General features: G+C 42.8%; 1 protein-coding gene across 1 annotated transcript in view; it reads left to right on the forward strand.

Annotated features, from left to right (window-relative positions):
- The window catches only part of LOC132597582 (uncharacterized), an 85,270-nt gene that overhangs the window by 45,688 nt on the left and 14,879 nt on the right, over nt 1-24,703 (forward strand). Inside the window, exons 6-8 of the mRNA XM_060301536.1 lie at nt 359-438; nt 7,182-7,258; nt 10,110-10,250. Of these exons, the coding sequence (XP_060157519.1) occupies nt 359-438; nt 7,182-7,258; nt 10,110-10,250 (298 nt within the window). The remainder of the gene's footprint in view (nt 1-358; nt 439-7,181; nt 7,259-10,109; nt 10,251-24,703) is intronic.

Raw genomic sequence — 24,703 nt, forward strand, 5'->3', positions numbered from 1 at the left:
CGCTTCACACCCACTTGATACACTTACAGAGAGATATGAATAAATATTTTTAAGATTCTTACTACACATATATATTATTCTGCGGCGAATAGGGTGTGTTGAGTCCAGTTCATTGAGCAATGAGTAGGTCTTGTCTATTACATATTTGGTTGATGGAACGGTATCTGTGCTAATTTCAAACTCCTGTTTTATGCATCACCGCACCTCACCTTTCCCCTTCAGCAGCCATAAGTGTATTTTCTAAATGTGTGATTCTGTTCTGTTTTGTAATTCAGCTCATGTGTAGCCATGTTTACATTCCCTCTCTAAGTGATATCTTATGACAAGTTTCTTTTTCTGTGTGACTTATTTCACTTAGAATCATCGCCTAAATCCACACATTATGCGGCTACTGGCCTGATGACATTGATTTCCTCGCTGAGTGATATTCCATTGTACGTAAGTACCGCAACTTGTTTATCCATTTTCCTCTTTCGTGGGATATTGAAGTTGTACCCGAGTCGAAATTCTTGTCAACAGAGCAGCCCTAGACTTTGGGGTGCCTGTGTCCTGTCGATTTTTGGTTTTCCCAAGGTATACGCCCATGTTGGAAGTACCCTATGCTCTGTAGCTCTGTTTTTTAGATGTTTTAGGAAACACCATACACTTCTTCAGAGTGGTTATTGGCAATTTACATACGGCCTATCAGCGTAACAGGGCTCCCTTTTCTCCATGGCTTGTCCTGCATTTGTGGTTTTTACACATTTTCTGGAAGGCCCTTTTGACTGATGCGTAGTGAGACTTCTTTGTAGTGCGGATTTGCATTTCCTGCTTGTTTGCTTTGCCAAAAAGGGCGTATGCGTTTTTTCCTGAATATATTTATGAAAAAACGCATATGCCCTTTTTGGCCAACTGCATCATTGTCGAAGGTCTGCCGCTTTTCATGTGCTTTAAAGGTGACTCCCATCTACCTCCTGAAAACTGTTTCCTGCAATTCTTCCTTCCTTTCAAATTCTCTTCGTTGCCTTACCTCAAGATATTTTTGGACTATAGTTATCACTTATAACCCTGCTGGTTTGTGAATTGCAGTGCTCCTGAGCTCCCTTTCTCAACTCGCTTTTCTGTGAGCTGGCCACAAAATCGCAGGATTGCTACAGGCCCTCTTCTGTTTCCGGGGCGGCAGGCTGAGTCTTTGGTTAATTCTGCTACCTGATTGGAAATTAGAGTGACATGTGCCTGTCCAAACACCTAGATCTAGTCTCTCATTAGTTCCCTCTCTTCCCGTTCATTGTCCAGAGAATTTGCAGACTGTACGAAACAGGAGTTTAAAGGTGCTGACTCTCCAAATGGGGAGATTGTTAGTAAAGCGGCTGGAATGGCGAACCCGAGCACCAGCAGATGAAAAATGAGGTGCGTTTTAGAAACCTTTTCCGCTCACACTGTGTACAGTCCTCTGGATTTCCCATGCGTGTTTTAGCTGTATTAAGATTCCCTTGAACCTGTAGATTTGGGACCCATGGAATGGGTACCAGGCAGTATTACTTTAAAGGGTCTCCATTTGCTCACCCAAACTCACTAATCCTCTTAGCCCGAACAGTTTCCAGTCTTATGTCTCATCCTGCTGCGGGTCTAGATGTGTTCAATCCATGTTGCATCTCAGCCCCTGAGCAAAAGTTGTAAGAATTTTTCTCTCTCACTGTCTTTATTTTTCTTTTTAATTTATTATTATATTGGTTAGAGCTGAGTTTCAGTGCTCTGTTTCTTGCTGCTGTATTTCCACTTGATTGACGTACAGAGAGACATCAATAAATTCTTCTTCAGATTCTTACCAGTCGTATATATTCTTTTCCGGTGACTTGAGTGTGCTGAGCGCTGTTCTTTGAGGTACCGTGTAGGCCTTTTCGATTATCAATTTGGTATTAGGAACGGTATCTTCGCTAATTTCAACCTCCTGGATAATGCCTCACCCCTCCCCACCTTTCCCCTTTAGCAGCCTTGTTTTCTACATATTTCACTATGTTTATCTTTTGTAATTTATTTCATGTGTAGCAATTTTTGATTCCACCTTTAAGTGATATGATATGTGTCTTTTTTTTCCTTACTTACGTCACTTAGAATGATCATACGTAACTACTCCCAAGTTGTTGCAACTGGCTTTATTTCATTGATTTCCTGACTGAGTAATATTCCACTCTACATAAGTGCCACATCTCTTTTATCCATTTTTTCCTTCCAGGGACATTTAGGTTGTATCCAAGTTGAGGCTCTTTTAAACAGAGAGGCGGTAAACATTAGGGTGCCTGTGTCCTGTCGATTTTTGTTTTTCCCAAGATATACGCCCATGAGTGCAAGTGCCCTATGCTCTGTAGCTCATTTTTTAGATGCTTTAGTAAACACAATACACTTCTCCAGAATGGCCGTTGGCAATTTACATTTCCACTATCAGCCTCACAGGGCTCCCTTTTCTCCTCGCCCTGTCCTGCATTTCTGGTGTTTACACTTTATGAGGATAGCTCTTCTGACTGATGCGAAGTGATACCTTTTGTAGCATTGATTTCCAGTGCCCACCTGTTTGGTTGGCTAAAAAGGGTGTATGCCCTTTTCTTGAATATATTCAGAAAAAACGCATACGCCCTTTTTGGCCAACTGCATCGTTGGCGATGTTCAGCCCCTTTTCTTGTGCTTTAATGGCGAGTCCTTTCTACCTCTTCAAATTCCTTTCCTGCCATCCTCCCTTGCTTACAAGTCCTTTTCGGTGACTTACCTCAAGACATTTTTCGACGATAGATATTTTCAGCTCTTCAGTTTCGTGAATTTTAGTGCCCCTGAGTTCCATTTTTCAACTTGTGTTTTTGGGAACTGGCCACAAAACAGCGGGATTTCCTCAAGCCCTATTCTGTTTCTGTGGGTAATCTTAGCCTTTGGTCAATACGTCTTCCTGATTGGAAATTAGAGTGACATGTGCCTGTCCGAACACCTAGGACTTGTCTCTCATTGTTTCTCATCCTTCCGCTTCATCCTCTGGACAAATTCCAAACTGTACGCAACAGGATCTTGACGGTGCTGACATCCCCAAGTGGGGAGATTGTTAGGAAAGACGCTGGAGGGTGAACCCGAGCACCAAGAGATGAGGAGATGAGATGCCTTTTCCAAACTCTTCCCGATCAAACGGTGTACCATCCTCTGGGTGTGACAGGCATGTTTTAGCAGTAGGAAGGATCCCATTCATGTAAGGAGAACACTAGGGATTTTTCCGTATCACTGTCTCACCGAACCACAAACTGGGGAATTTTTAAGCTACGGCTACACGTATGTTCATTAAGGGCCTTGGGCAGTAGGCAGAGTCCAAACTATAGATGATTGAAGTCTTCAGGTCAGAAGCACTCACCATCAGCCTCCCTTAGGTTACATTTTATCTGTCGTTGATAGATGATGTTGATAAAAATATCTGTTCTTTTTCAGATTATTTCCCTTATAGGTTATTACAAAATATTTAGTGTAGTTCCCTGTGCTATACAGTAGTTCCTTGTTGATAATCTATTTTATACATAGCAGTGTGTATGTGTTAATCCCAAACTGTTAATTTATCCCTCCTCCCACCTTTCCCCTTTGGTAATAATAAATTATAAGATTTTATACTTCTCAGAAATGGGGGAGGTGAAAGAGAGGTAGCATTTTCAATGGAAAAGCATTCTAAACAAGATTGAAGCTTTAGCCAAGATTATTAGATGTACATCCTTGGAAAGAAATCACTTCATTTCTCTAAAGTTGACCTGACAAATAAGACAGACCTCTTCACTGAACTTGCTTATAATAAAGTGATGGAAATATCAAATGGAAGTGTTAGAAACATCTTATTTTACCCGAGCCTTATACACTGCTCTATGTTAATTACAGTTTGGCTCACACATCTGTTCATTGAAGTTACAATGCTCTCAATTTTGGTTACTGATCCTCCAGAGTGGGCCCCAACAAGGGTCCCCCTGCCCAGCGTCATTGGAGCCAACAGATCGAGACTGAGTTTGGTTCAGAAGCAGAGGAAACTTTATATTTGGTTCAAAGAATAGAGAGGTGAGAGCGTGCGGTCCCCTGCGGGCTGTGGGCCAGGCTGCTGTGTAGGGATCCTGTCAGCGTCAGCGGAAGGGAGGGGGCAGAGCTCTCGAGGGCCGGGTTGGCTGCATGTCTATGTCGCGGAGTCTGCACGGTGTCCCACGAGCTGAGTTGTCGACCCAGCCATTCTGCACTAGGAAATCGGGTCTAAAGTGTCGGGTGTGGGATCTCTGCATGCGGAACCCTAGGAGCACGTGAAATTAGACAAAGCACAAAGGAAAAGAAGGTTAGACTTTATGGTTTTGCCCAGATTCTGTTTTTATCTCCCAGGAAGTTTTCATGGGCTTTGCCGGTGACAAACCCCTCCTCTGCCGTTTGTCCCGTTCCTCATTCTTGGGGCGCTGAGGGTGCAGACCCCTCTAATGTAACTGCTTCGTGCTGTGTTGGGAGCCCTCATACCTGGGGGGGAGGGTCAGAACTTCTCCCCAGCAGCCTCCAGGTGAGGTTGATTGTCCACAGGCCTCCTGCCTCACTGCTTGTCCGCCTGAGCATCAGCATTGGAAGTGTTATAGATTCTAATGACCTTTAAGGGTCCAGGAAAGAGAGGCGCAGAGACGCTGGGGGGTCCGGTTTTACCCCACCCCACATTTGTTCGGCCACCTTAGGCTGACGGTTTCTGCCAGCCTAGATGCTCTGACCAGTAGTCTGTGCTTTCTTCAATTAGGCCCCTGAATTAACGTACAAACAGCACCAGGTGTCAGAGCCCTGCCCGCTCAACTCTCAGACAGTCCAGGGCCGGTGGTGATCCAGGACCATGATGGCCACTGAGTCAACGGCCTTTTGAAGTAGCCAGGAGTCCAGCCGGTCTTATTGGCCGCCGTCACCGTGGTGTCTGTAGGCTTTTCTATGGTGACGGCGTGATATACGGTTCTCCCGCCAAGCTTATTAGCTCCCCTCTGGGTGCAGTAAGTCCTGCAAGCAGTAATCTACTCTTTTGGGGCACACTCTTGTTGTTTTATGAGAGAAACTCCAGGTCAAGTGATGTTCACACGAGTCGTCATGGTGCCCTGTTGCCCCCGGTTATCTCTCTGGATGTTGGAGTTGGAGGGCCTCCTCACTCGAGGTCGGTGTGCCCACGGAGCGACCCCTGCAACTTCAGGGCATGGTTGGTGGTTAGGATCACCACGTGGGGTCCTTTTCCCTTAGGAGGGAGCTGGCCTTTTGGGCTGCTGATTTCCAGGTTTTTAGATACCCCCAGTACCCTGGCCGGATGGGGCGGCAGGCCAAGCCCTTGGTGACCTTAGTTTATCCTACCTGGAGGGCATTCTTGCCTTGTTCCATTTCAAGTGGTCCTAGTTTGCGCACTAATACTCCAAGGGCGATTCACCTTTGACCGGGAATGTAAAGGTCAAAGGGTTTAGCTAAATTAGGGAGTTCCAGGGCAAGGGTCTGAATTGACTGCTCTTTCCATTCTTGAAAGGCCGCTTCTGGATTCTATTCAAAAGGATCATCATCTTTTCCTTTCAGTGTTTCATATAGAGGCCCAGCTACTAGACTGTAGTTAGGGATCCAGATGCAGCAAACCCCAGCCTCCCCAGGAACCCCTAAGCTGTCTTCTAGTTTTAGAAGGGGTAAGGCTGCAAATGGCTTCTTCCCTTTCCTGGGATGGGCTTCTCCAACCTTCTGTGAGAATGAAGCCCAGGCAGGTCACCTTAGTCTGTGATATTTGAGCTTTTTCTTGGACAACTTCTATCCTTTGTTGGCTTGGTAGTTCAGAGGCCTCCTTAGTAGGGCTGGCGATCAGAATGTCATCTGCATATTGAAGGAGGGTTCCCTTTTGCAGAGTTAGAACTTTTAGGTCTTTAGCTAACGTTTCCCCAAAGATGGTGTGGGAATTTTTGAACCCTTGGGGCAGGACGTCCCAGCAGTATTGTTTTTGTTGTATGTTGAGTCCTGCCACTCAGAAGCCAAAATTTCTTGTGACTCTGGGACTAATGGAATACAGAAGAAGGCATCATTGAAGTAATAGAGAATACCATGTCCTGGTGGTTGGTAGAATGACCAGCAGTGTGTAGGAATTAGGAACTACTGGATGTATATCCTCGGTAGCTTCACTGACTGTCCTGACATCCTTTACCAGGTCCCCAGCAGCCCACAGGGCTCTCGTGGTCAGGCCAATCCCAGGATATGGAGCTCACCTGTGCAGGTCCCCAGCAGCCCACAGGGCTCTCGTGGTCAGGCCCCTCCCAGGATATGGAGCTCACCTGTGCAGCTACCCAGAAGCCCCTGAGGCTCTCGTGGTCAGGCCCCTCCCAGGATATGGAGCTCACCTGTGCAGCTACCCAGCAGCTCCTGGGGCTCTCGTGGTCAGGCCCCTCCCAGGATATGGAGCTCACCTGTGCAGCTACCCAGAAGCCCCTGGGGCTCTCGTGGTCAGGCCCCTCCCAGGATATGGAGCTCCCCTGGGCAGGCACCCAGCAAGCCTGGGCACACAGGAACCATGCGCATAGCCCTCATTGCAGAGCACCCCCAGCTCACCTGTCGGTAAGAGCTGACACAGAGCACCTCAGAGCAGGACTTGAACTAACCAACAGCAGCTCCGACAGGTGACTGAGCGTCACCTGAGCGTCACTCTGTGCGGCCTCCCTCAGCCTGGTCTTCTAGAGACTTCCACTGCAGCCGGGCCACCAGGCCTCTGTCTCCAACCACCACCCACCCCTCCTCTCCCTGACTCCTGGGTTCCTCTCATTAGGAGAGGGTCTTGAAATTGTCTCCCACTCATGGGCCAGATAAAATGATTAGAAAACAAGCCAGGGCTGGCAGCCTCTTGTCTATCCTGACCCTCAGGACGCCACACCTTTTCCTTGGACCTGGCCATTTCAACAACGTACATTTTCTGCAACTGTGAGCCCCTGAGGGGCGAGGATTGGCTGACCTAGGCAGCCTGACCCTGCCAGCCCGCCCTCCCCAGGTGTGCCTGGGTTGAGGTAGATATAAACACTGCTCCAGGCAGCAAGAGCCCGTGCAGCTGTGCCTGACGCCATATTCTCTGCCCCGTTAGCAGTCTCGGGGCTGGGCTGGTGGGAGGGAGTGAGGGGCTACGCCTCTGTGGGTGGCCCGGTGTGAGTGGGGCTCTGATGGACTTTCTGCAGGAGTTGCCAAGCTGCCACCTGCTAAAGAAGAGGATGTATCACCCATACCTGCCGCTAGAATTTCTCCTCGGGCAGAGGTGAGGAAGGAATAAAGCAGTGGGGGCCGGAACAGGAGGGGTATCTCAGGCAGGGAAATGGAAAGCTTCCAGAAGAGCGCCCGGGGCCAGGACCATCCTGGCTGGCCTGCAGGCACCAAGTCGGCCTGCGTGCTGTGGCTGGTGTGGCTCCACGGCCCTTCTTCTAGGCTTCCAAGTCCTGGCACACATTCAGGTGCTTTACTTGGGAAGGGTGGGAAAAGTTCAGCAGCAGCTGGCCTGGGGCTCAGCTCACGTTTACTCGGAAACGCCTTGGCACGGTCCCCCAGCTTTGCACTGAGGGCGCTCCATGCGGGGGAGCTGCTGGCTGCATGGGAGATGATTCCCTACCTCTGACCAACTTCAGAATTGTTTACCACTGGAGCAAGTGCCCTTATAGGGTTTTCCTCTGTGTAACTGGTGGGTTCTTTTTTGGTTCAAGGTAGATATTATTCCTGTTTTTTGTATTTATAGATATAAGCATGGAAATAATTCATTCGTATAAATACATCTATGCAAAGGGAAGAACTTTTTTTCCTGTTTTATTTTTTAAATTTTATTTATTTTTTTTAATTTGTGAATTTTATTCTATTTTTTTATACAGAAGGTTCTTATTGGTTATCTATTTTATACATATAAGTGTATACATGTCAATCCCAATCTCCCAATTCATCCCACCACCATCCCCCCACGGCTTTCCCCCCTTGGGGTCCATACGTTTGTTCTCTACATCTGTGTGTCTCTTTCTGCCCTGCAAACCGGTTCATCTCTACCATTTTTCTTGGTTCCACATGTATGCATTAATATACAATATTTGTTTTTCTCTTTCTGATTTACTGCACTCTGTATGACAGTCCCTAGACCCATCAACATCTCTACAAATGACCCAATTTCATTCCTTTTTATGGCTGAGTAATATTCCATTTGTCTGTCTGTGGGCATTTACATTGCTTCCATTACCTGGCTATTGTAAAGAGTGCTGCAATGAATATTGTGCTGAATGTGTCTGGTTTTTTTTTTTTTTTTGCGGTACGTGGGCCTCTCAGTGTTGTGGCCTCTCCCATTGTGGAGCACAGGCTCTGGACGCGCAGGCTTAGCGGCCATGGCTCATGGGCCCAGCCGCTCCGCGGCATGTGGGATCTTCCCAGACCAGGGCACGAACCTGTGTCCCCTGCATTGGCAGGCGGACTCTCAACCACTGCACCACCAGGGAAGCTCTGAATGTGTCTTTTTGATTTATGGTTTTCTCTGGGTATATGCCCAGTAGTGGGATTGCTGGATCATATGGTAATTCTATTTTTAGTTTTTTAAGGAACCTCCATACTGATCTCCATAGTGACTGTAGCAATTTACATTCCCACCAATAGTGGAAGAGGGTTCCTTTTCTCCACACCCTCTCCAGCATTTGTTGTTTTTAGATTTTCTGATGATGCCCATTCTAACAGGTGTTAGGTAATATCTCATTGTAGCTTTGATTTACATTTCTCTAATAATTAGTGATGTTGAGCAGCTTTTCATGTGCTTCTTGGCCATCTCTATGTCTTCTTGGAAGAAATGTCTATTTAGATATTCTGCCCATTTTTGTGTTGGGTTTTTGTTTTTTTTTTAATATTGAGCTGCATGAGCTGTTTATATATATTGGAGATTAATCCTTTGTCCATTGATTCATTTGCAAATATTTTCTCCCATTCTGAGGGTTGTCTTTTCGTCTTGTTTGTAGTTTCCTTTGGTTTGCAAAGCTTTTATGTTTCATTAGGTCCCATTTGTTTATTTTTCTTTTTATTGCATTACTCTAGGAGGTGGATCATAAAAGATCTTGCTGTGATTTATGTCAGAGTATTCTTCCTAGGTTTTCCTCTAAGAGTTTTATACTGTCTTGTGTTACATTAAGGTCTCTAATCCATTTTGAATTTATTTTTGTGCATGGTGTTAGGGAGTGTTCTAATTTCATTCTTTTACATGTAGCTGCCCATTTTTCCCGGCACCACTGATTGAAGAGACTGTCTTTTCTCCATTGTATAGTCTTGCCTCCTTTGTCATAGATTAGTTGACCATAGGTGTATAGGTTTATCTCTGGGCTTTCTTTTTTTTTTTTTTTTTGCTTTTACACCTTTATTGGAGTATAATTGCTTTACAGTGGAGTGTTAGTTCCTGCTGTATAACAAAGTCAATTAGCTATACATATACATATATCACCATGTCCCCTCCCTCTTGCATCTCCCTCCCACCCTCCATATCCCACCCGTTTAGGTGGTCACAAAGCATCAAGCTGATCTCCCTGTGCTATGTGGCTGCTTCCCAGTAGCTACCAATGTTACATTTGGTAATGTTAATATGTCTATGCCACTCTCTCACTTCGTCCCAGCTTATCCTTCCCCCTCCCTGTGTCTTCAAGTCTTTTCTCTACGTCTGTGTCCTTAATCCTGTCCTGCCCCTATGTTCTTCATAAACTTTCTTTTTTCTTTAGATTCCATATATCTGTGTTAGCATACGGTATTTGTTTTTCTCTTTCTGACTTACTTCACTGTGTAGGACAGATTCTAAGTCCATCCACCTCACTACAAATAACTCAGTTTTGTTTCTTTTTATGGCTGAGTAATATTCCATTCTGTATATGTGCCAGATCTTCTTTATCCATTCATCTGTCGATGGACACTTAGGTTGCTTCCATGTCCTGGCTATTGTAAATAGAGCTGCAGTGAACATTGCTGTATATAACTGTTTTTGAATTATGGTTTTCTCAGGATATATGCCCAGTAGTTGGATTGCTGGGTTGTATGGTACTTCTATTTATAGTTTTTTTTTTTTTTTGCTGCACGCGGGGTTCTCACTGTTGTGACCTCTCCCATTGCAGAGCACAGGCTCCGGGTGCGCGGGCTCAGCGGCCATGGCTCACGGGCCTAGCCACTCTGCGGCATGTGGGATCTTCCCAGACCGGGGCACGAACCCGTGTCCCCTGCATCGGCAGGTGGACAATCAACCACTGCGCCACCAGGTAAGCCCCTGTTTTTAGGTTTTTAAGGAACCTCCATACTGTTCTCCCTAGTGGCTATATCAATTTATATTCCCACCAACAGTGCAAGAGGGTTCCCTTTTCTCCAGTGAATGCCTCTCCAGCATTTATTGTTTGTAGATTTTTTCATGGTTGCCATTCTGACTGCTGTGAGGTGATACCTCACTTAGGTTTTTTTTTTTTTATGAGTCACATGAGAAATTCTGTTTCTTTTTTTTTTTAGATGTTGGGGGTAGGAGTTTATTAATTAATTTATTTTTGCTGTGTTGGGTCTTTGTTTCTGTGCGAGAGCTATCTCCAGTTGTGGCAAGCGGGGGCCATTGTTCATTACGGTGTGCAGGCCTCTCACTGTCGCGCCCTCTCTTGTTGAGTAGCACAGGCTCCAGATGCGCAGGGTCAGTAGTTGTGGCTCATGGGCCTAGTTGCCCGGCGGCATGTGGGATCCTCCCAGACCAGGGCTCGAACCCGTGTCCCCTGCATTAGCAGGCAGATTCTCAACCACTGCGCCACCAGGGAAGCCCCTCACTGTAGTTTTGATTTGAATTTCTCTAATGATTAGTGATGTTCAGCATCCTTTCATGTGTTTGTTGGCAATCTGTATATCGTCTTTGGAGAAATGTCTATTTAGGCCTTCTGCCCATTTTTGGATTGGGCTGTTTTTGTGATATTTAGGTACATGAGCTGCTTGTAAATTTTGGAGATTAATCCTTTGTCATTTGATTCATTTGAAAATATTTTCTCCCATTCTGAGGGTTGTCTTTTCGTCTTGTTTATGTTTTTCTTTGCTGTGCAAAAGCTTTTAAGTTTCGTTAGGTCCCATTTGTTTATTTTTGTTTTTATTTCCATTTCTCTAGGAGGTGGGTCAAAAAGGATCTTTCTGTGATTTATGTCATAGAGTGTTCTGCATATGTTTTCCTCTAAGAGTTTTATAGTGTCTGGTCTTACATTTAGATCTCTAATCCATTTTGAGTTTATTTTTGTGTGTGGTGTTATGGAGTGTTCTAATTTCATTCTTTTATGTGTAGCTGTCCAGTTTTCCCAGCACCACTTACTGAAGAGACTGTCTTTTCTCCATTGTATATCCTTGCCTCCTTTGTCATAGATGAGTTAGCCATAGGTATGTAGGTTTATCTCTGGGCTTTCTATGCTGTGCCATTGATCTATATTACTGTTTTTGTGCCAGTACCATATAGTCTTGATTACTGTAGCTTTGTAGTATAGTCTGAAGTCAGGAAGTCTGATTCCTCCAGCTCTTTTAATTTTCCTCAAGACTGCTTTGGCTATTCGGGGTCTTTGGTGTCTCCATACAAATTTTAAGATTTTTTTGTTCTAGTTCTGTAGAGATTGCCACTGGTAGTTTGATAGGGATTGCATTGAATCTGTAGATTGCTTTGGGTAGTACAGTCATTTTCACAATATTGATACTTCTAACCCAGGAACATGGTTTATACCTCCATCTGTTTATATCATGTTTGATTTCTTTCAGCAGTGTCTTATAGTTTTCTGAGTACAGGTCTTTTACCTCCTTAGGTAGGTTCATTCCTACGTATTTTATTCTTTTTGTTGCAGTGGTGAATGGGATTGTTTCCTTAATTTCTCTTTCTGATCTTTCATTGTTAGTGTATAGGAAAGCAAGAGATTTCTGTGCATTAATTTTGCATCCTGCAACTTTACCAAATTCATTGATTAGCTCTAGTAGTTTTCTGGTGGCATCTTTAGGATTCACTATGTATAGTATTGTGTCATTTGCAAAGAGTGACAATTTTACTTTTTCTTTTCCACTTTATATTCCTTTTATTTCCTTTTCTTCTCTGATTGCTATGTCTAGGACTTCCAAAACTATGTTGAATAATAGTGGTGAGAGTGGACATCCTTGTCTTGTTCCTGATCTTAGAGGAAATGCATAAATGGTTGTTGAATTTTGTCAAAAGCTTTTCCTGTATTTATTGGGATGATCATATTTTTATTCTACAATTTGTTAATATGGTGTATCACATTGATTGGTTTGTGTATATTGAAGAATCCTTGCATCCCTGGGATAAACCCCACCTGATCATGGTGTATGATACTTTTAATGTGTTGTTCAAGTTTGTTTCCTAGTATTTTGTTGAGGATTTTTACATCTATATTCATCAGTGATACTGGTCTCTAATTTTCTTTTTCTGTAGTATCTTTGTCTGGTTTTGGTATCAGGGTGATGGTGGCCTCATAGAATGAGTTTGGGAGTGTTCCTTCCCCTGAGAATTTCTGAAGAGTTTGAGATGGTTGGGTGTTAGCTTTTGTCTAAATGTTTGATAGAATTCACCTCTGTTGCAATCTGGTTCTGGACTTTTGTTTGTTGGGAGATTTTTAATCACAGTTTCAATTTCATTACTTGTGATTTGTCTGTTCATATTTTCTACTTCTTCCTGGTTCAGTCTTGGAAGGTTATACCTTTCTAAGAATTTGTGCATTTCTTCCAGGTTATCCATTTTACTGGCATAGAGATGCTTGTAGTAGTCTCTTAGGATGCTTTGTATTTCTGTGGTGTCTGTTGCAACTTCTCCTTTTTCATTTCTAATTTTATTGATTTGAGCTCTCTCCCCCTTTTTCTCTTTTTTTTTTTTGCGATACGCTGGCCTCTCACTGTTGTGGCCTCTCCCATTGTGGAGCACAGGCTCTGGACGCGCAGGCTCATCGGCCATGGCTCACGGACTCAGCTGCTCCGCAGCATGGGGGGGTCTTCCCAGACCGGGGCACGAACCCATGTCCCTTACATTGGCAGGTGGACTCTCAACCACTGTGCCACCAGGGAAACCCTCTCCCTCTTTTTCTTGCGTCTGGCTAAAGTTTATCATTTTTGTTTATCTTCTCAAAGAACCAGATTTTAGTTTTATTGATCTTTGCTATTGTTCTCTTTGTTTCTTTTCATTTATTTATGCTCTGATCTTTATGATTTCTTTCCTTCTACTAACTTTGGGTTTTGTTCTTCTCTCTCTAGTTCCTTTAGGTGTAAGGTTAGATTATTTGAGATTTTTCTTGTTTCTTGAGGTAGGCTTGTATTGGTATAAACTTCCCTCTTAGAACTGCTTTTGCTGCATCCCATAGGTTTTGGATCATTGTGTTTTTGTTGTTATTTGTCTCTAGGTAGTTTTTGATTTCCTCTTTTATTTCTTCAGTGATCTCTTGGTTATTTAGTAACGTATTGTTTAGCCTCCATGTGTTTCTGTTTTTTACATTTTTTACCCTGTAATTGATTTCTAATTTCGTAGCATTGTGGTCAGAACAGCTGATTGATATTATTTCAGTTTTCTTAAATTTCCTGATCTATTGATCATTATGTAGTGTCCTTCCTTTTCTCTTGTAACATTCTTTATTTTAAAATCTATTTTATGTGATATGAGTATTGCTATTCCAGCTTTCTTTTGATTTTCATTTGCATGGAATATATTTTTCCATCCCCTCACTTTCAGTCTGTATGTGTCCCTAGGTCTGAAATGGGTCTCTTGTAGACAGCATATATATGGGTCTTGTGTTTGTATCCATTCAGCGAGCGTGTATCTTTTGGTTGGAGCATTTAATCCATTCACGTGTAAGGTAATTATCAATATGTATCTTCCTATTACTATTTTCTGAATTGTTATGGGTTTGTCTTGGTGGGTCCTTTTCTTTTGTGTTTCCCACTTAGAGAAGTTCCTTTAGCATTTGTTGTAGAGCTGGTTTCTTGGTGCTGAATGCTCTTAGCTTTTGTTTGTCTGTAAAGCTTTTGATTTCTCCATCAAATCTGAATGAGATCCTTGCGAGGTGGAGTACTCTTGGTTGTAGTTTCTTCCCTTTCATCACTTTAAATTTATCATGCCACTCCCTTCTGGCTTGTAGATTTTCTGCTGAGAAATCAGCTGTTAACCTTATGGGAGTTCTGTTGTATGTTATTTGTCATTTTTCCCTTGTTGCTTTCAATAATTTTTCTTTGTCTTTAACTTTTGTCACTTTGATTACTATGTGTCTCGGCATTTTTCTCCTTTGTTTTATCCTGCCTGGGACTCTGCACTTCGTGGACTACAGTGGCTTTTTCTTTTCCCATGCTAGGGAAGTTTGTGACTATAATCTCTTCAAATGTTTTCTCGGGTCCTTTCTCTCTCTCTCTTCTCCATCTGGACCCCTATAATGCAAATGGTGTTGCGTTTAATGTTGTCCCAGAGGTCTCTTAGGGTGTCTTCATTTATTTTCATTCTTTTTCTTTATTCTGTTCCATGGCAGTGATTTCCACCTTTGTGTCTTCCAGGTCACTTATCCATTCTTCTGCCACAGTTATTTTGCTACTGACTCCTTCTAGTGTATTTTCATTTCAGTTATTGTATTGTTCATCTCTGTTTGTTTGTTCTTTAATTCTTCTAGGTCTTTGTTAAGCATTTCTTGCATCTTCTCGATCTTTGCCTCCATTCTTTTTCCAAGGTCTTGGATCATCTTCACTATCATTATTCCGAATTCTTTTACTGGAAGGTTGCCTATCCCCACCTCATTTCGTTGTTTTTGTGGGGATTTATCTTGTTCCTTGATCTGGTATAAAGTCCTCTGCCTTTTCATTTTCTCTTTCTGTGAATGGGGTTTTCCTTCCACAGGCTGCAGAATTGTAGTTTTTCTTGCTTCTGCTGTCTGCTCTCCAGTGGATGAATCTATCTTAGAGGCTTGTGCAGCATTCCTGATGTGAGGGACTGGTGGTGGGTAGAGCTGGGTGTTGCTCTGGTGGGCAGAGCTTTAATCTGCTTGTCTGTGGATTAAATAAAACTTCAATAAAATGTTTAATTCACTTATCTGCTGATTCATGGGGCTGGGTTCTCTCCCTGTTGGTTGTTTGGCCTGAGGCGACCCAGCACTGGAGCCTACCTTGCTCTCGGTGGGGCTAATGGTGGACTCTGGGAGGGCTCACACCAAGGAATATTTCCCAGAACTTCTGCTGCCAGTGTCGTTGTCCCCATGGTGAGCCACAGCCACACCACACCTCTGCAGGAGACCCTCTAAAACTAGCAGGTAGGTCTGGTGTTTCGCCTGCGGGGTGACTGCTCCTTCCCCTGGGTCCTGATGTGCAGACTACTTTGTGTGTGCCCTCCAAGAGTGGAGTCTCTGTTGAGACTCTGAGTCTCTGAGTGCAGTTGAGACTCTGACACTCAGAGTGGAGTCACACAGACTCTGGATCCTGTGAAGCTTCGATGCTTTGTGGTTCTAGAAATTCTATAGGAGACTGTCCACAGCAGGTGAAGCTAATGCTGTCAGTAGTGGTGGTGAAGCCAAAGATCTGCAGTTCTGACTAGAGGTGCCGATGTACATACAGGACAAAATCATCTCATGTGAATGTAGTTCAGGCACGTTTAAGATGAATGCAGTCATGTTAATGCCTAACATCTTCTATTTTGTGCCTCTCCTCACGGACCCCCTCCTCAGTTCCTGAGGCTCCTGTAAGTCATGTACAGGGGAATGGAGACTGGACTCTGTCCAGTCTGAGCCTTGAGTTAGCCTGTGTGTATCTTAGGATACTTTGTATTTCTGTGGTGGCTGTTGTAACATCATCTCTTTCAGTTCTGATTTATTTGGGCCCTCTCTTTTTAAAAAAACATACTACTGTTGTCTTTTATTCTTTACAGAAGTTTAATAAGTGTTTGATCTACTACTCTTACTCTATGTATACTTTTTGCAGTGAGATTTTTACTTTTGTTTGTTTTCTTGTTACTGTCAATAATTAGTGAGACTTCTTTGAAGCTACCTTCAACATTGCTTATAAAGCTGCTTTATTAGTGATGACAGAGCCTTAATGGAAGTCGTGTTCTGCTTGTAAACTAGAATGCAATGTGCCAGCAAAAAGCCCCTTAAGTGTATGTCTCATTGCTTCTTGTTCTTTTTTTAATTTAATTTTTATTTTTTACCAGAGCAAATTTGATTAAAATGTTTTGTTTGTTCTAGGTGTGCAAGATGTGGTTCTTTTACACATATACATGTATCTGTTCTTCAGATCGTTTTCTCATGTAGGTTATGACACAATGTTGAGTAGTCTTCTCTTGGTATTCCGTAGGTCTCTGGTGATTATATATTTCACCTGTGTTTGTGTATCTCTGTTAAACCCAATATCCTAATGTATCCAATCCTCACACCTTTCCACTGATGAACCATAAGTTTGTTTAATGAATCTGTGATTGCCTTTCTGTGTGAAAATATCGTCACTGGTATCAATTTTTAGGTAACACCTCTAAGTGATATGATAGGATATGTGTCTTTCGCTTTCTCACTTACTACAAGTTGCGTGATTACCTCTAGACTCATGTACGGTGCTGCAAATGGCATTGTGCTATTTTTTCCTTGGCTAATATTCCATCTGTACATGTACAAGTTCTTCTTTGTTCACTCACCTCTTGATGGACTTTTTGGTTACTTCCATGTCTTGGCTATTGTCATACTGCTGCAATGCACATTTGCCTGCCTCTGTCTTTCCAATTCTGTCTTTTTATGTTACAGGCCCAGGAGTGGGCCTCCTGTATCACATGGTTTCTCAGGGTTTACCTTTTAAAGGCACCACGATTCTCTTCTCATTAGTGGCTCTTTCCAGGTTACATCCCACTTAAAGTTGAGGGTATGCATTTCTCCACAACTGCTTCAGCATTTATTGTTTGTAGTTTCCTTGCTGATGGATATTCTGACTGGTGTGAGCTGATAACTCTTTGTGGTTGAATTTGCATGTGACTCATAATCCATTGAAATTGAGCTGTAAGGCTTGTCCTTTTTATTTTTCAGACTGTGATTACAGCTTAGCTCTTCAAAGTTTTTCTTAAAGTATGTGTAACATTTTGAAATTTATTGGCCATTACCTCCCTCAAACATTTTGAGGGCAGGTTTCATTTACAGCCCTGCAGTACTTGTTCACATAAAGTGACCATTAGCACAGGCTTTAAAGCTGCTTTTGCAGGTAACGGCCAGAGGGCCGCAGCCTTTCTACGTTCCCCATGCTGGTACTAGGGAAACAGACCTTCCGGCCAGTGGTCTTCCTCAGTTATAAATTACAGTGGAATGTGCCCAGATAAACCCCCAAAAGCTGATGTCTCCTTACTTTTGTTTGTTTTTTAAAATTAATATATTTTCGTAATTTTTTTTTTTTAAATTTTGTGGTACGCGGGCCTCTCACTGTTCTGGCCTCTCCCGTTGCGGAGCACAGGCTCCAGACGTGCTGGCTCAGCAGCCATGGCTCACAGGCCAAGCTGCTCCGCGGCATGTGGGATGCTTCCGGACCAGGGCACGAACCCGTGTCTCCTGCATCGGCAGGCGGACTCTCAACGACTGCGCCACCAGGGAAGCCCAGGTTGGCCTCTTTTGAACTCTGTGGTCGATTTTCGACCCCAGAATTTTATTTGAGTGCAGGTGTCATTTACACGCCTGCAGTGATTGTGAATATTTAGTGACCATTAGCACTGGGTTTAAAGCTGGTGTTGTGGGAAACGACCACAAAGCGGCAGCGATTCTCCATTCCCAAATCTGCCTACTAGGGCAGCAGAGCCTTCCTGGAAGTCGGGTTCCTAGGTTGTAAATTAGAATGGAACGTGCCGGGAAAAAGCCCCTGAAGTTTATGTCTCATTACTTCTTGTTCGTTGTTTTAATTTTTTTAATCGGGGTAATGATTACAATATTGTTTGTCCTAGGTGTACACAGTCTGGTTCATTTGTACATCATATATATCTATTCATGTACAGATCCTTTTCCCAGTAAAGGATTACAGAGTGTTCTGTAGACCTCCCTTGCTACGTGCTCGGGCTTTTTGATATATGTACTTATTCTGTATTTGTATAGGTATGGTAAACCTAATCTTAGTTTATCCATTGCCACCACCTTTCCTTTTAGATACGCAAAGTTTTCAGGTCTGTGTGTGTCTTTCTCTGTGGAAATATGTCCATTTTTGGCCGTTGTTAGGTAACACCTACAAGTGATATCATAGGATATAGGTCTTTTGCTTTCCAACTTACCTCATGTTCTGTGATTATCTCTAGGCTCATCTATGGTACCTCAAAGAGCAGTGTTTCATTGTTTCCCATGGCTAATATTCCATTGTGTACATGGACCACTTCCTCTTTGTGCATTTTTCTGTTCATGAACATTTTGGTTTCTTCCAAGTCTTGGCTACGTTAAATGCTCCTGCAGTGCAGGATTGCCAGCCTATGTCTCTTTCATTCTGGTCTGCTCAGGTGATAGGCACATGGAAGAACCTACCAGATCACATGGTAGCTCAATTTTTACTTTTAAACGCACCTCCATTATGTTTCACTGCTGACTGTTACCAGTTCACATCCCCCCAGTCTAGAGGGTACACAGTTGCCTAAAACCCCTTCAGCATTTATTCTTTGTGGACCTTTTCCTGATGGTCAGTCGACTGGTGTGAGTTGAAACCTTTTTGTAGATTAGATTTGCATGAGTCTAATAATTCCTGAGGTTGAGCTTCTATCCATTTTCCTTTTTTTTAATCAAGAGACTAAGTCTAACTTACCTCATCTTACTACCTTCTTGAAAATTTTGCCTTTTTGGAACGTTTTTGGCCATTCCTCACCTCAGGACATTTTTTGAGGGCAGGTGTCCTTACAGCTCTGAGGCCATGTGAATGTTAAGTGACCATTAACTGTGGGTTTAAAGCCGCTCTTGCAGGAAACGGCCACAAAGCGGCAGCATTTCTACATTTCCAACTGGGTTTTTGGGCAACAGAGCCTTCCTGGAAATCGTGTTAGTAGGCTGCAAATTAGAGTGGAATGGGCCAGGACACCCCCCCCCCGCCCCCGCCCCAAGAGCTTATATCTCCTTACCTCTTGTTTGTTTTTTAAATTTAATTTTTATTTAGTATCAGAGCAAATTTGATAAAAATGTTGTTTGTTCTAGGTGTACATAATCTGGTTCATTATATCTATGTATCTATCTATTCATCTTTGGCTCCTTTCCCGTGTAGGTTATTACAGAGTGATGAGCTCAATTTTTAAATTTAAACGCACCGCCATTCTCATCTCACTACTGGCTGTTACCAGTTTACGTCCCACCAGCACTTAGAGTGTAAACAGTTCTCTAAAACCCTTTCGGCATTCATGTTTTGTAGACTATTTTGCTGATGATCATTCTGACGGTGGTAAGGTGAACGTTTTTGTAGATTGGATTTGCATGGCTTAATTAGTTCCTGAAATGGAGCATTATTCCATGCATTTTTTTAAACAAAAAGAAAAAGAAAGACAAAATGTGCATAAGATATGCCACTTGATATTGTCTTTTTGAAATGTTGAGGTCTTTTGAATTTTGTGGTCGACTTAGGACCCCAGGAATTTCTTTAGGCCCAGTGTCCTTTAGAGTCCGGCACGTATTTTGAATATTAAGTGAGCATTAGCTTAGCGCTTTGTTTAAAGCTGCTGTTGTGTGAAACAGCCACAAGGCGGCAGCATTTCTCCTTTACCAAATCTGGTTACCACGGCAACAGAGCCTTAATGGAAGTCGTGTTCTAGGTTGTAAATTAGAATGGAATGTGCTACGAAAAATTCCTTTAAGTTTATGTCTCATTATTTCGTGTTCATATTTTTAATTATTTTTTATCACAGCAAATTTGATTACAATGTTTTGTTTGTTCTAGGTGTGCCAGATGTGGTTCTTTCACAAATCTACATATATCTGTTCTTCGGATCCTTTTCCCATGTAGGTTATGACACAATGTTGAGTAGTCTTCTCTTGGTATTCTGTAGGTCTTTGGTGATTATATATTTACCATGTGTTTGTATATCTCTGTTAACCCCAATATCGTAATGTATCCAGTCCTCACACCTTTCCATTTGGGGCAACCATAAGTTTGTTTAATGAATCTGTGATTGCCTTTCTCTGTGGAAATATCTTCATTGGTATCAATCAATTTTTAGGTAACACCCATAAGTGATATGATAGGATACGTGTCTTTCGCTTTCTGACTTACTGCAAGTTGCGTGATTACCTCTAGACTCTTCTATGGTCCTGCAAACGGCATTGTTTCATTTTTTTTCCTTGGCTAATGTTCCATCTGTACATGGACCAGTTCTTCTTTCTCCACTCATCTCTTGATGGACGTTTGTCTTGGCTCTTGTTATACTTCTACAGTGCAGATTTACCTGCCTGTGTCTCTCCAGTTCTGTCTTCTTAGGATATAGTCCGAGGGGTGGGTTTGCTGGATCGTATAGTAGCTCAAGATTTACCTTTTAAAGGCACCTCCATTCTGTTCCCATTAGCGGCTCTTACCAGGTTACGTCCCACTTCAAATTGAGGGTATGCATTTCTCCACAACCTCTTCAGCATTGATCATTTGTAGTTTTTTTGCTGATGGTTATGCTGATATCTCTTTGCGGTTGGATTTACGTGTGTCTCACACTCCCTTGAAATTGAGCTTTCGGGCATGTCCTTTTATTTTTCAAACTGTTATTACAGCTGACGTCTTCAAATTGTTTTCTTTTCAAAATGTGCCACATTTTGAAAATTTTGGGCCTTTACTTGCGTCAAGACATTTTAAGGGCAGTTTACATTTGCAGCCCTGCAGTACTTGTGCATGTGAAGTGCCCATGAGCAAAGATTTCAAAGCTGCTGTTGCAGGTATCGGCCAGAGGGTGGCGGCATTTCTACGTTTTCCCCTCTGGTACCTAGGGAAACAGACCTTCCTGCCAGTGGTGTTCCTCAGTTATAAATTACAGTGCAGTGTGCCCTGATATACCCCCAAAAGCTTATGTCTCCTTACTTATGTTTGTTTTTTAAATTTAATTTATATTTTTTAGTGGATTAATATTCCATTGTGTACATGGACCACTTCTTCTTTGTGCATTCCTCTGTTAATGGACATTTTCGTTGCTTCCAAGTGTTGGCTATATTAAATATTGCTGGAGTTCAGTATTGCCAGCCTGTGACTTTTGATTCTCATTTTCTCAGGTGATATAGGCCCAGCAGTGGGTATGATTCATTGACTGGCAGCTCAATGTTTACCTTTTCAGAGCGCCTCCATTGTATTTTCATTAGTGGCTCTTAACTCGTCCCAATTAACACCGCGGGTACGCATTTTTCCACAAGCCCTTCAGCATTTATTGTTTGCAGAATGTTTGCTCATGGACATTCTGACTGCTGTGACCTGATAGGTTTGTGTAATTTGGATTTGCATGTCTTTAATAATTCCTAATATTCAGCGTTTTTCCACACCTTTCTCTTTTCTCTAGAAAAAAAAGTGTGAGTACAATATAGCACTTGAAACTGTCTTCTTGGAAGGTTGGCCTCTTTTTTTTTTTTTTTTTTTTTTTTTTTGCGGTACGCGGGCCTCTCACTGTTGTGGCCTCTCCCGTTGCGGAGCACAGGCTCCGGACGCGCAGGCTCAGCGGCCATGGCTCACGGGCCCAGCCGCTCCACGGCATGTGGGATGTTCCCGGACCGGGGCACGAACCCGTGTCTCCTGCATCGGCAGGCGGACTCTCAACGACTGCGCCACCAGGGAAGCCCAGGTTGGCCTCTTTTGAACTCTGTGGTCGATTTTCGACCCCAGAATTTTATTTGAGTGCAGGTGTCATTTACACGCCTGCAGTGGTTGTGAGTATTTAGTGACCATTAGCACTGGGTTTAAAGCTGGTGTTGTGGGAAACGACCACAAAGCGGCAGCGATTCTCCATTCCCAAATCTGCCTACTAGGGCAGCAGAGCCTTCCTGGAAGTCGGGTTCCTAGGTTGTAAATTAGAATGGAATGTGCCGGGAAAAAGCCCCTGAAGTTTATGTCTCATTACTTCTTGTTCGTTGTTTTAATTGTTTTAATCGGGGTAGTGATTAGAATAGTTTGTCCTAGGTGTACACAGTCTGGTTCATTTGTACATCATATGTATCTATTCACATACAGATCCTTTTCCCAGTAAAGGATTACAGAGTGTTCTGTAGACCTCCCTTGCTACGTGCTCGGGCTTTTTGATATATGTACTTATTCTGTATTTGTATAGGTATGGTAAACCTAATCTTAGTTTATCCATTGCCACCACCTTTCCTTTTAGATACGCAAAGTTTTCAGGTCTGTGTGTGTCTTTCTCTGTGGAAATATGTCCATTTTTGGCCGTTGTTAGGTAACACCTACAAGTGATATCATAGGATATAGGTCTTTTGCTTTCCAACTTACCTCATGTTCTGTGATTATCTCTAGGCTCATCTATGGTACCTCAAGGAGCAGTGTTTCATTGTTTCCCATGGCTCATATTCCATTGTGTACATGGACCACTTCCTCTTTGTGCATTTTTCTGTTCATGAACATTTTGGTTTCTTCCAAGTCTTGGCTACGTTAAATGCTCCTGCAGTGCAGGATTGCCAGCCTATGTCTCTTTCATTCTGGTCTGCTCAGGTGATAGGCACATGGAAGAACCTACCAGATCACGTGGTAGCTCAATTTTTACTTTTAAACGCACCTCCATTATGTTTCACTGCTGACTGTTACCAGTTCACATCCCCCCAGTCTAGAGGGTACACAGTTGCCTAAAACCCCTTCAGCATTTATTCTTTGTGGACCTTTTCCTGATGGTCAGTCGACTGGTGTGAGTTGAAACCTTTTTGTAGATTAGATTTGCATGAGTCTAATAATTCCTGAGGTTGAGCTTCTATCCATTTTCCTTTTTTTTAATCAAGAGACTAAGTCTAACTTACCTCATCTTACTACCTTCTTGAAAATTTTGCCTTTTTGGAACGTTTTTGGCCATTCCTCACCTCAGGACATTTTTTGAGGGCAGGTGTCCTTACAGCTCTGAGGCCATGTGAATGTTAAGTGACCATTAACTGTGGGTTTAAAGCCGCTCTTGCAGGAAACGGCCACAAAGCGGCAGCATTTCTACATTTCCAACTGGGTTTTTGGGCAACAGAGCCTTCCTGGAAATCGTGTTAGTAGGCTGCAAATTAGAGTGGAATGGGCCAGGACACCCCCCCCGCCCCCGCCCCAAGAGCTTATATCTCCTTACCTCTTGTTTGTTTTTTAAATTTAATTTTTATTTAGTATCAGAGCAAATTTGATAAAAATGTTGTTTGTTCTAGGTGTACATAATCTGGTTCATTATATCTATGTATCTATCTATTCATCTTTGGCTCCTTTCCCGTGTAGGTTATTACAGAGTGATGAGCTCAATTTTTAAATTTAAACGCACCGCCATTCTCATCTCACTACTGGCTGTTACCAGTTTACGTCCCACCAGCACTTAGAGTGTAAACAGTTCTCTAAAACCCTTTCGGCATTCATGTTTTGTAGACTATTTTGCTGATGATCATTCTGACGGTGGTAAGGTGAACGTTTTTGTAGATTGGATTTGCATGGCTTAATTAGTTCCTGAAATGGAGCATTATTCCATGCATTTTTTTAAACAAAAAGAAAAAGAAAGACAAAATGTGCATAAGATATGCCACTTGATATTGTCTTTTTGAAATGTTGAGGTCTTTTGAATTTTGTGGTCGACTTAGGACCCCAGGAATTTCTTTAGGCCCAGTGTCCTTTAGAGTCCGGCACGTATTTTGAATATTAAGTGAGCATTAGCTTAGCGCTTTGTTTAAAGCTGCTGTTGTGTGAAACAGCCACAAGGCGGCAGCATTTCTCCTTTACCAAATCTGGTTACCACGGCAACAGAGCCTTAATGGAAGTCGTGTTCTAGGTTGTAAATTAGAATGGAATGTGCTACGAAAAATTCCTTTAAGTTTATGTCTCATTATTTCGTGTTCATATTTTTAATTATTTTTTATCACAGCAAATTTGATTACAATGTTTTGTTTGTTCTAGGTGTGCCAGATGTGGTTCTTTCACAAATCTACATATATCTGTTCTTCGGATCCTTTTCCCATGTAGGTTATGACACAATGTTGAGTAGTCTTCTCTTGGTATTCTGTAGGTCTTTGGTGATTATATATTTACCATGTGTTTGTATATCTCTGTTAACCCCAATATCGTAATGTATCCAGTCCTCACACCTTTCCGTTTGGGGCAACCATAAGTTTGTTTAATGAATCTGTGATTGCCTTTCTCTGTGGAAATATCTTCATTGGTATCAATCAATTTTTAGGTAACACCCATAAGTGATATGATAGGATACGTGTCTTTCGCTTTCTGACTTACTGCAAGTTGCGTGATTACCTCTAGACTCCTCTATGGTCCTGCAAACGGCATTGTTTCATTTTTTTTCCTTGGCTAATGTTCCATCTGTACATGGACCAGTTCTTCTTTCTCCACTCATCTCTTGATGGACGTTTGTCTTGGCTCTTGTTATACTTCTACAGTGCAGATTTACCTGCCTGTGTCTCTCCAGTTCTGTCTTCTTAGGATATAGTCCGAGGAGCGGGCGTGCTGGATCATATAGGAGCTCAAGATTTACCTTTTAAAGGCACCTCCATTCTGTTCCCATTAGTGGCTCTTACCAGGTTACGTCCCACTTCAAATTGAGGGT

This window comes from Globicephala melas, chromosome 7, assembly GCF_963455315.2.
Source record: "Globicephala melas chromosome 7, mGloMel1.2, whole genome shotgun sequence".
In the NCBI taxonomy this organism is placed as follows: domain Eukaryota; kingdom Metazoa; phylum Chordata; class Mammalia; order Artiodactyla; family Delphinidae; genus Globicephala; species Globicephala melas.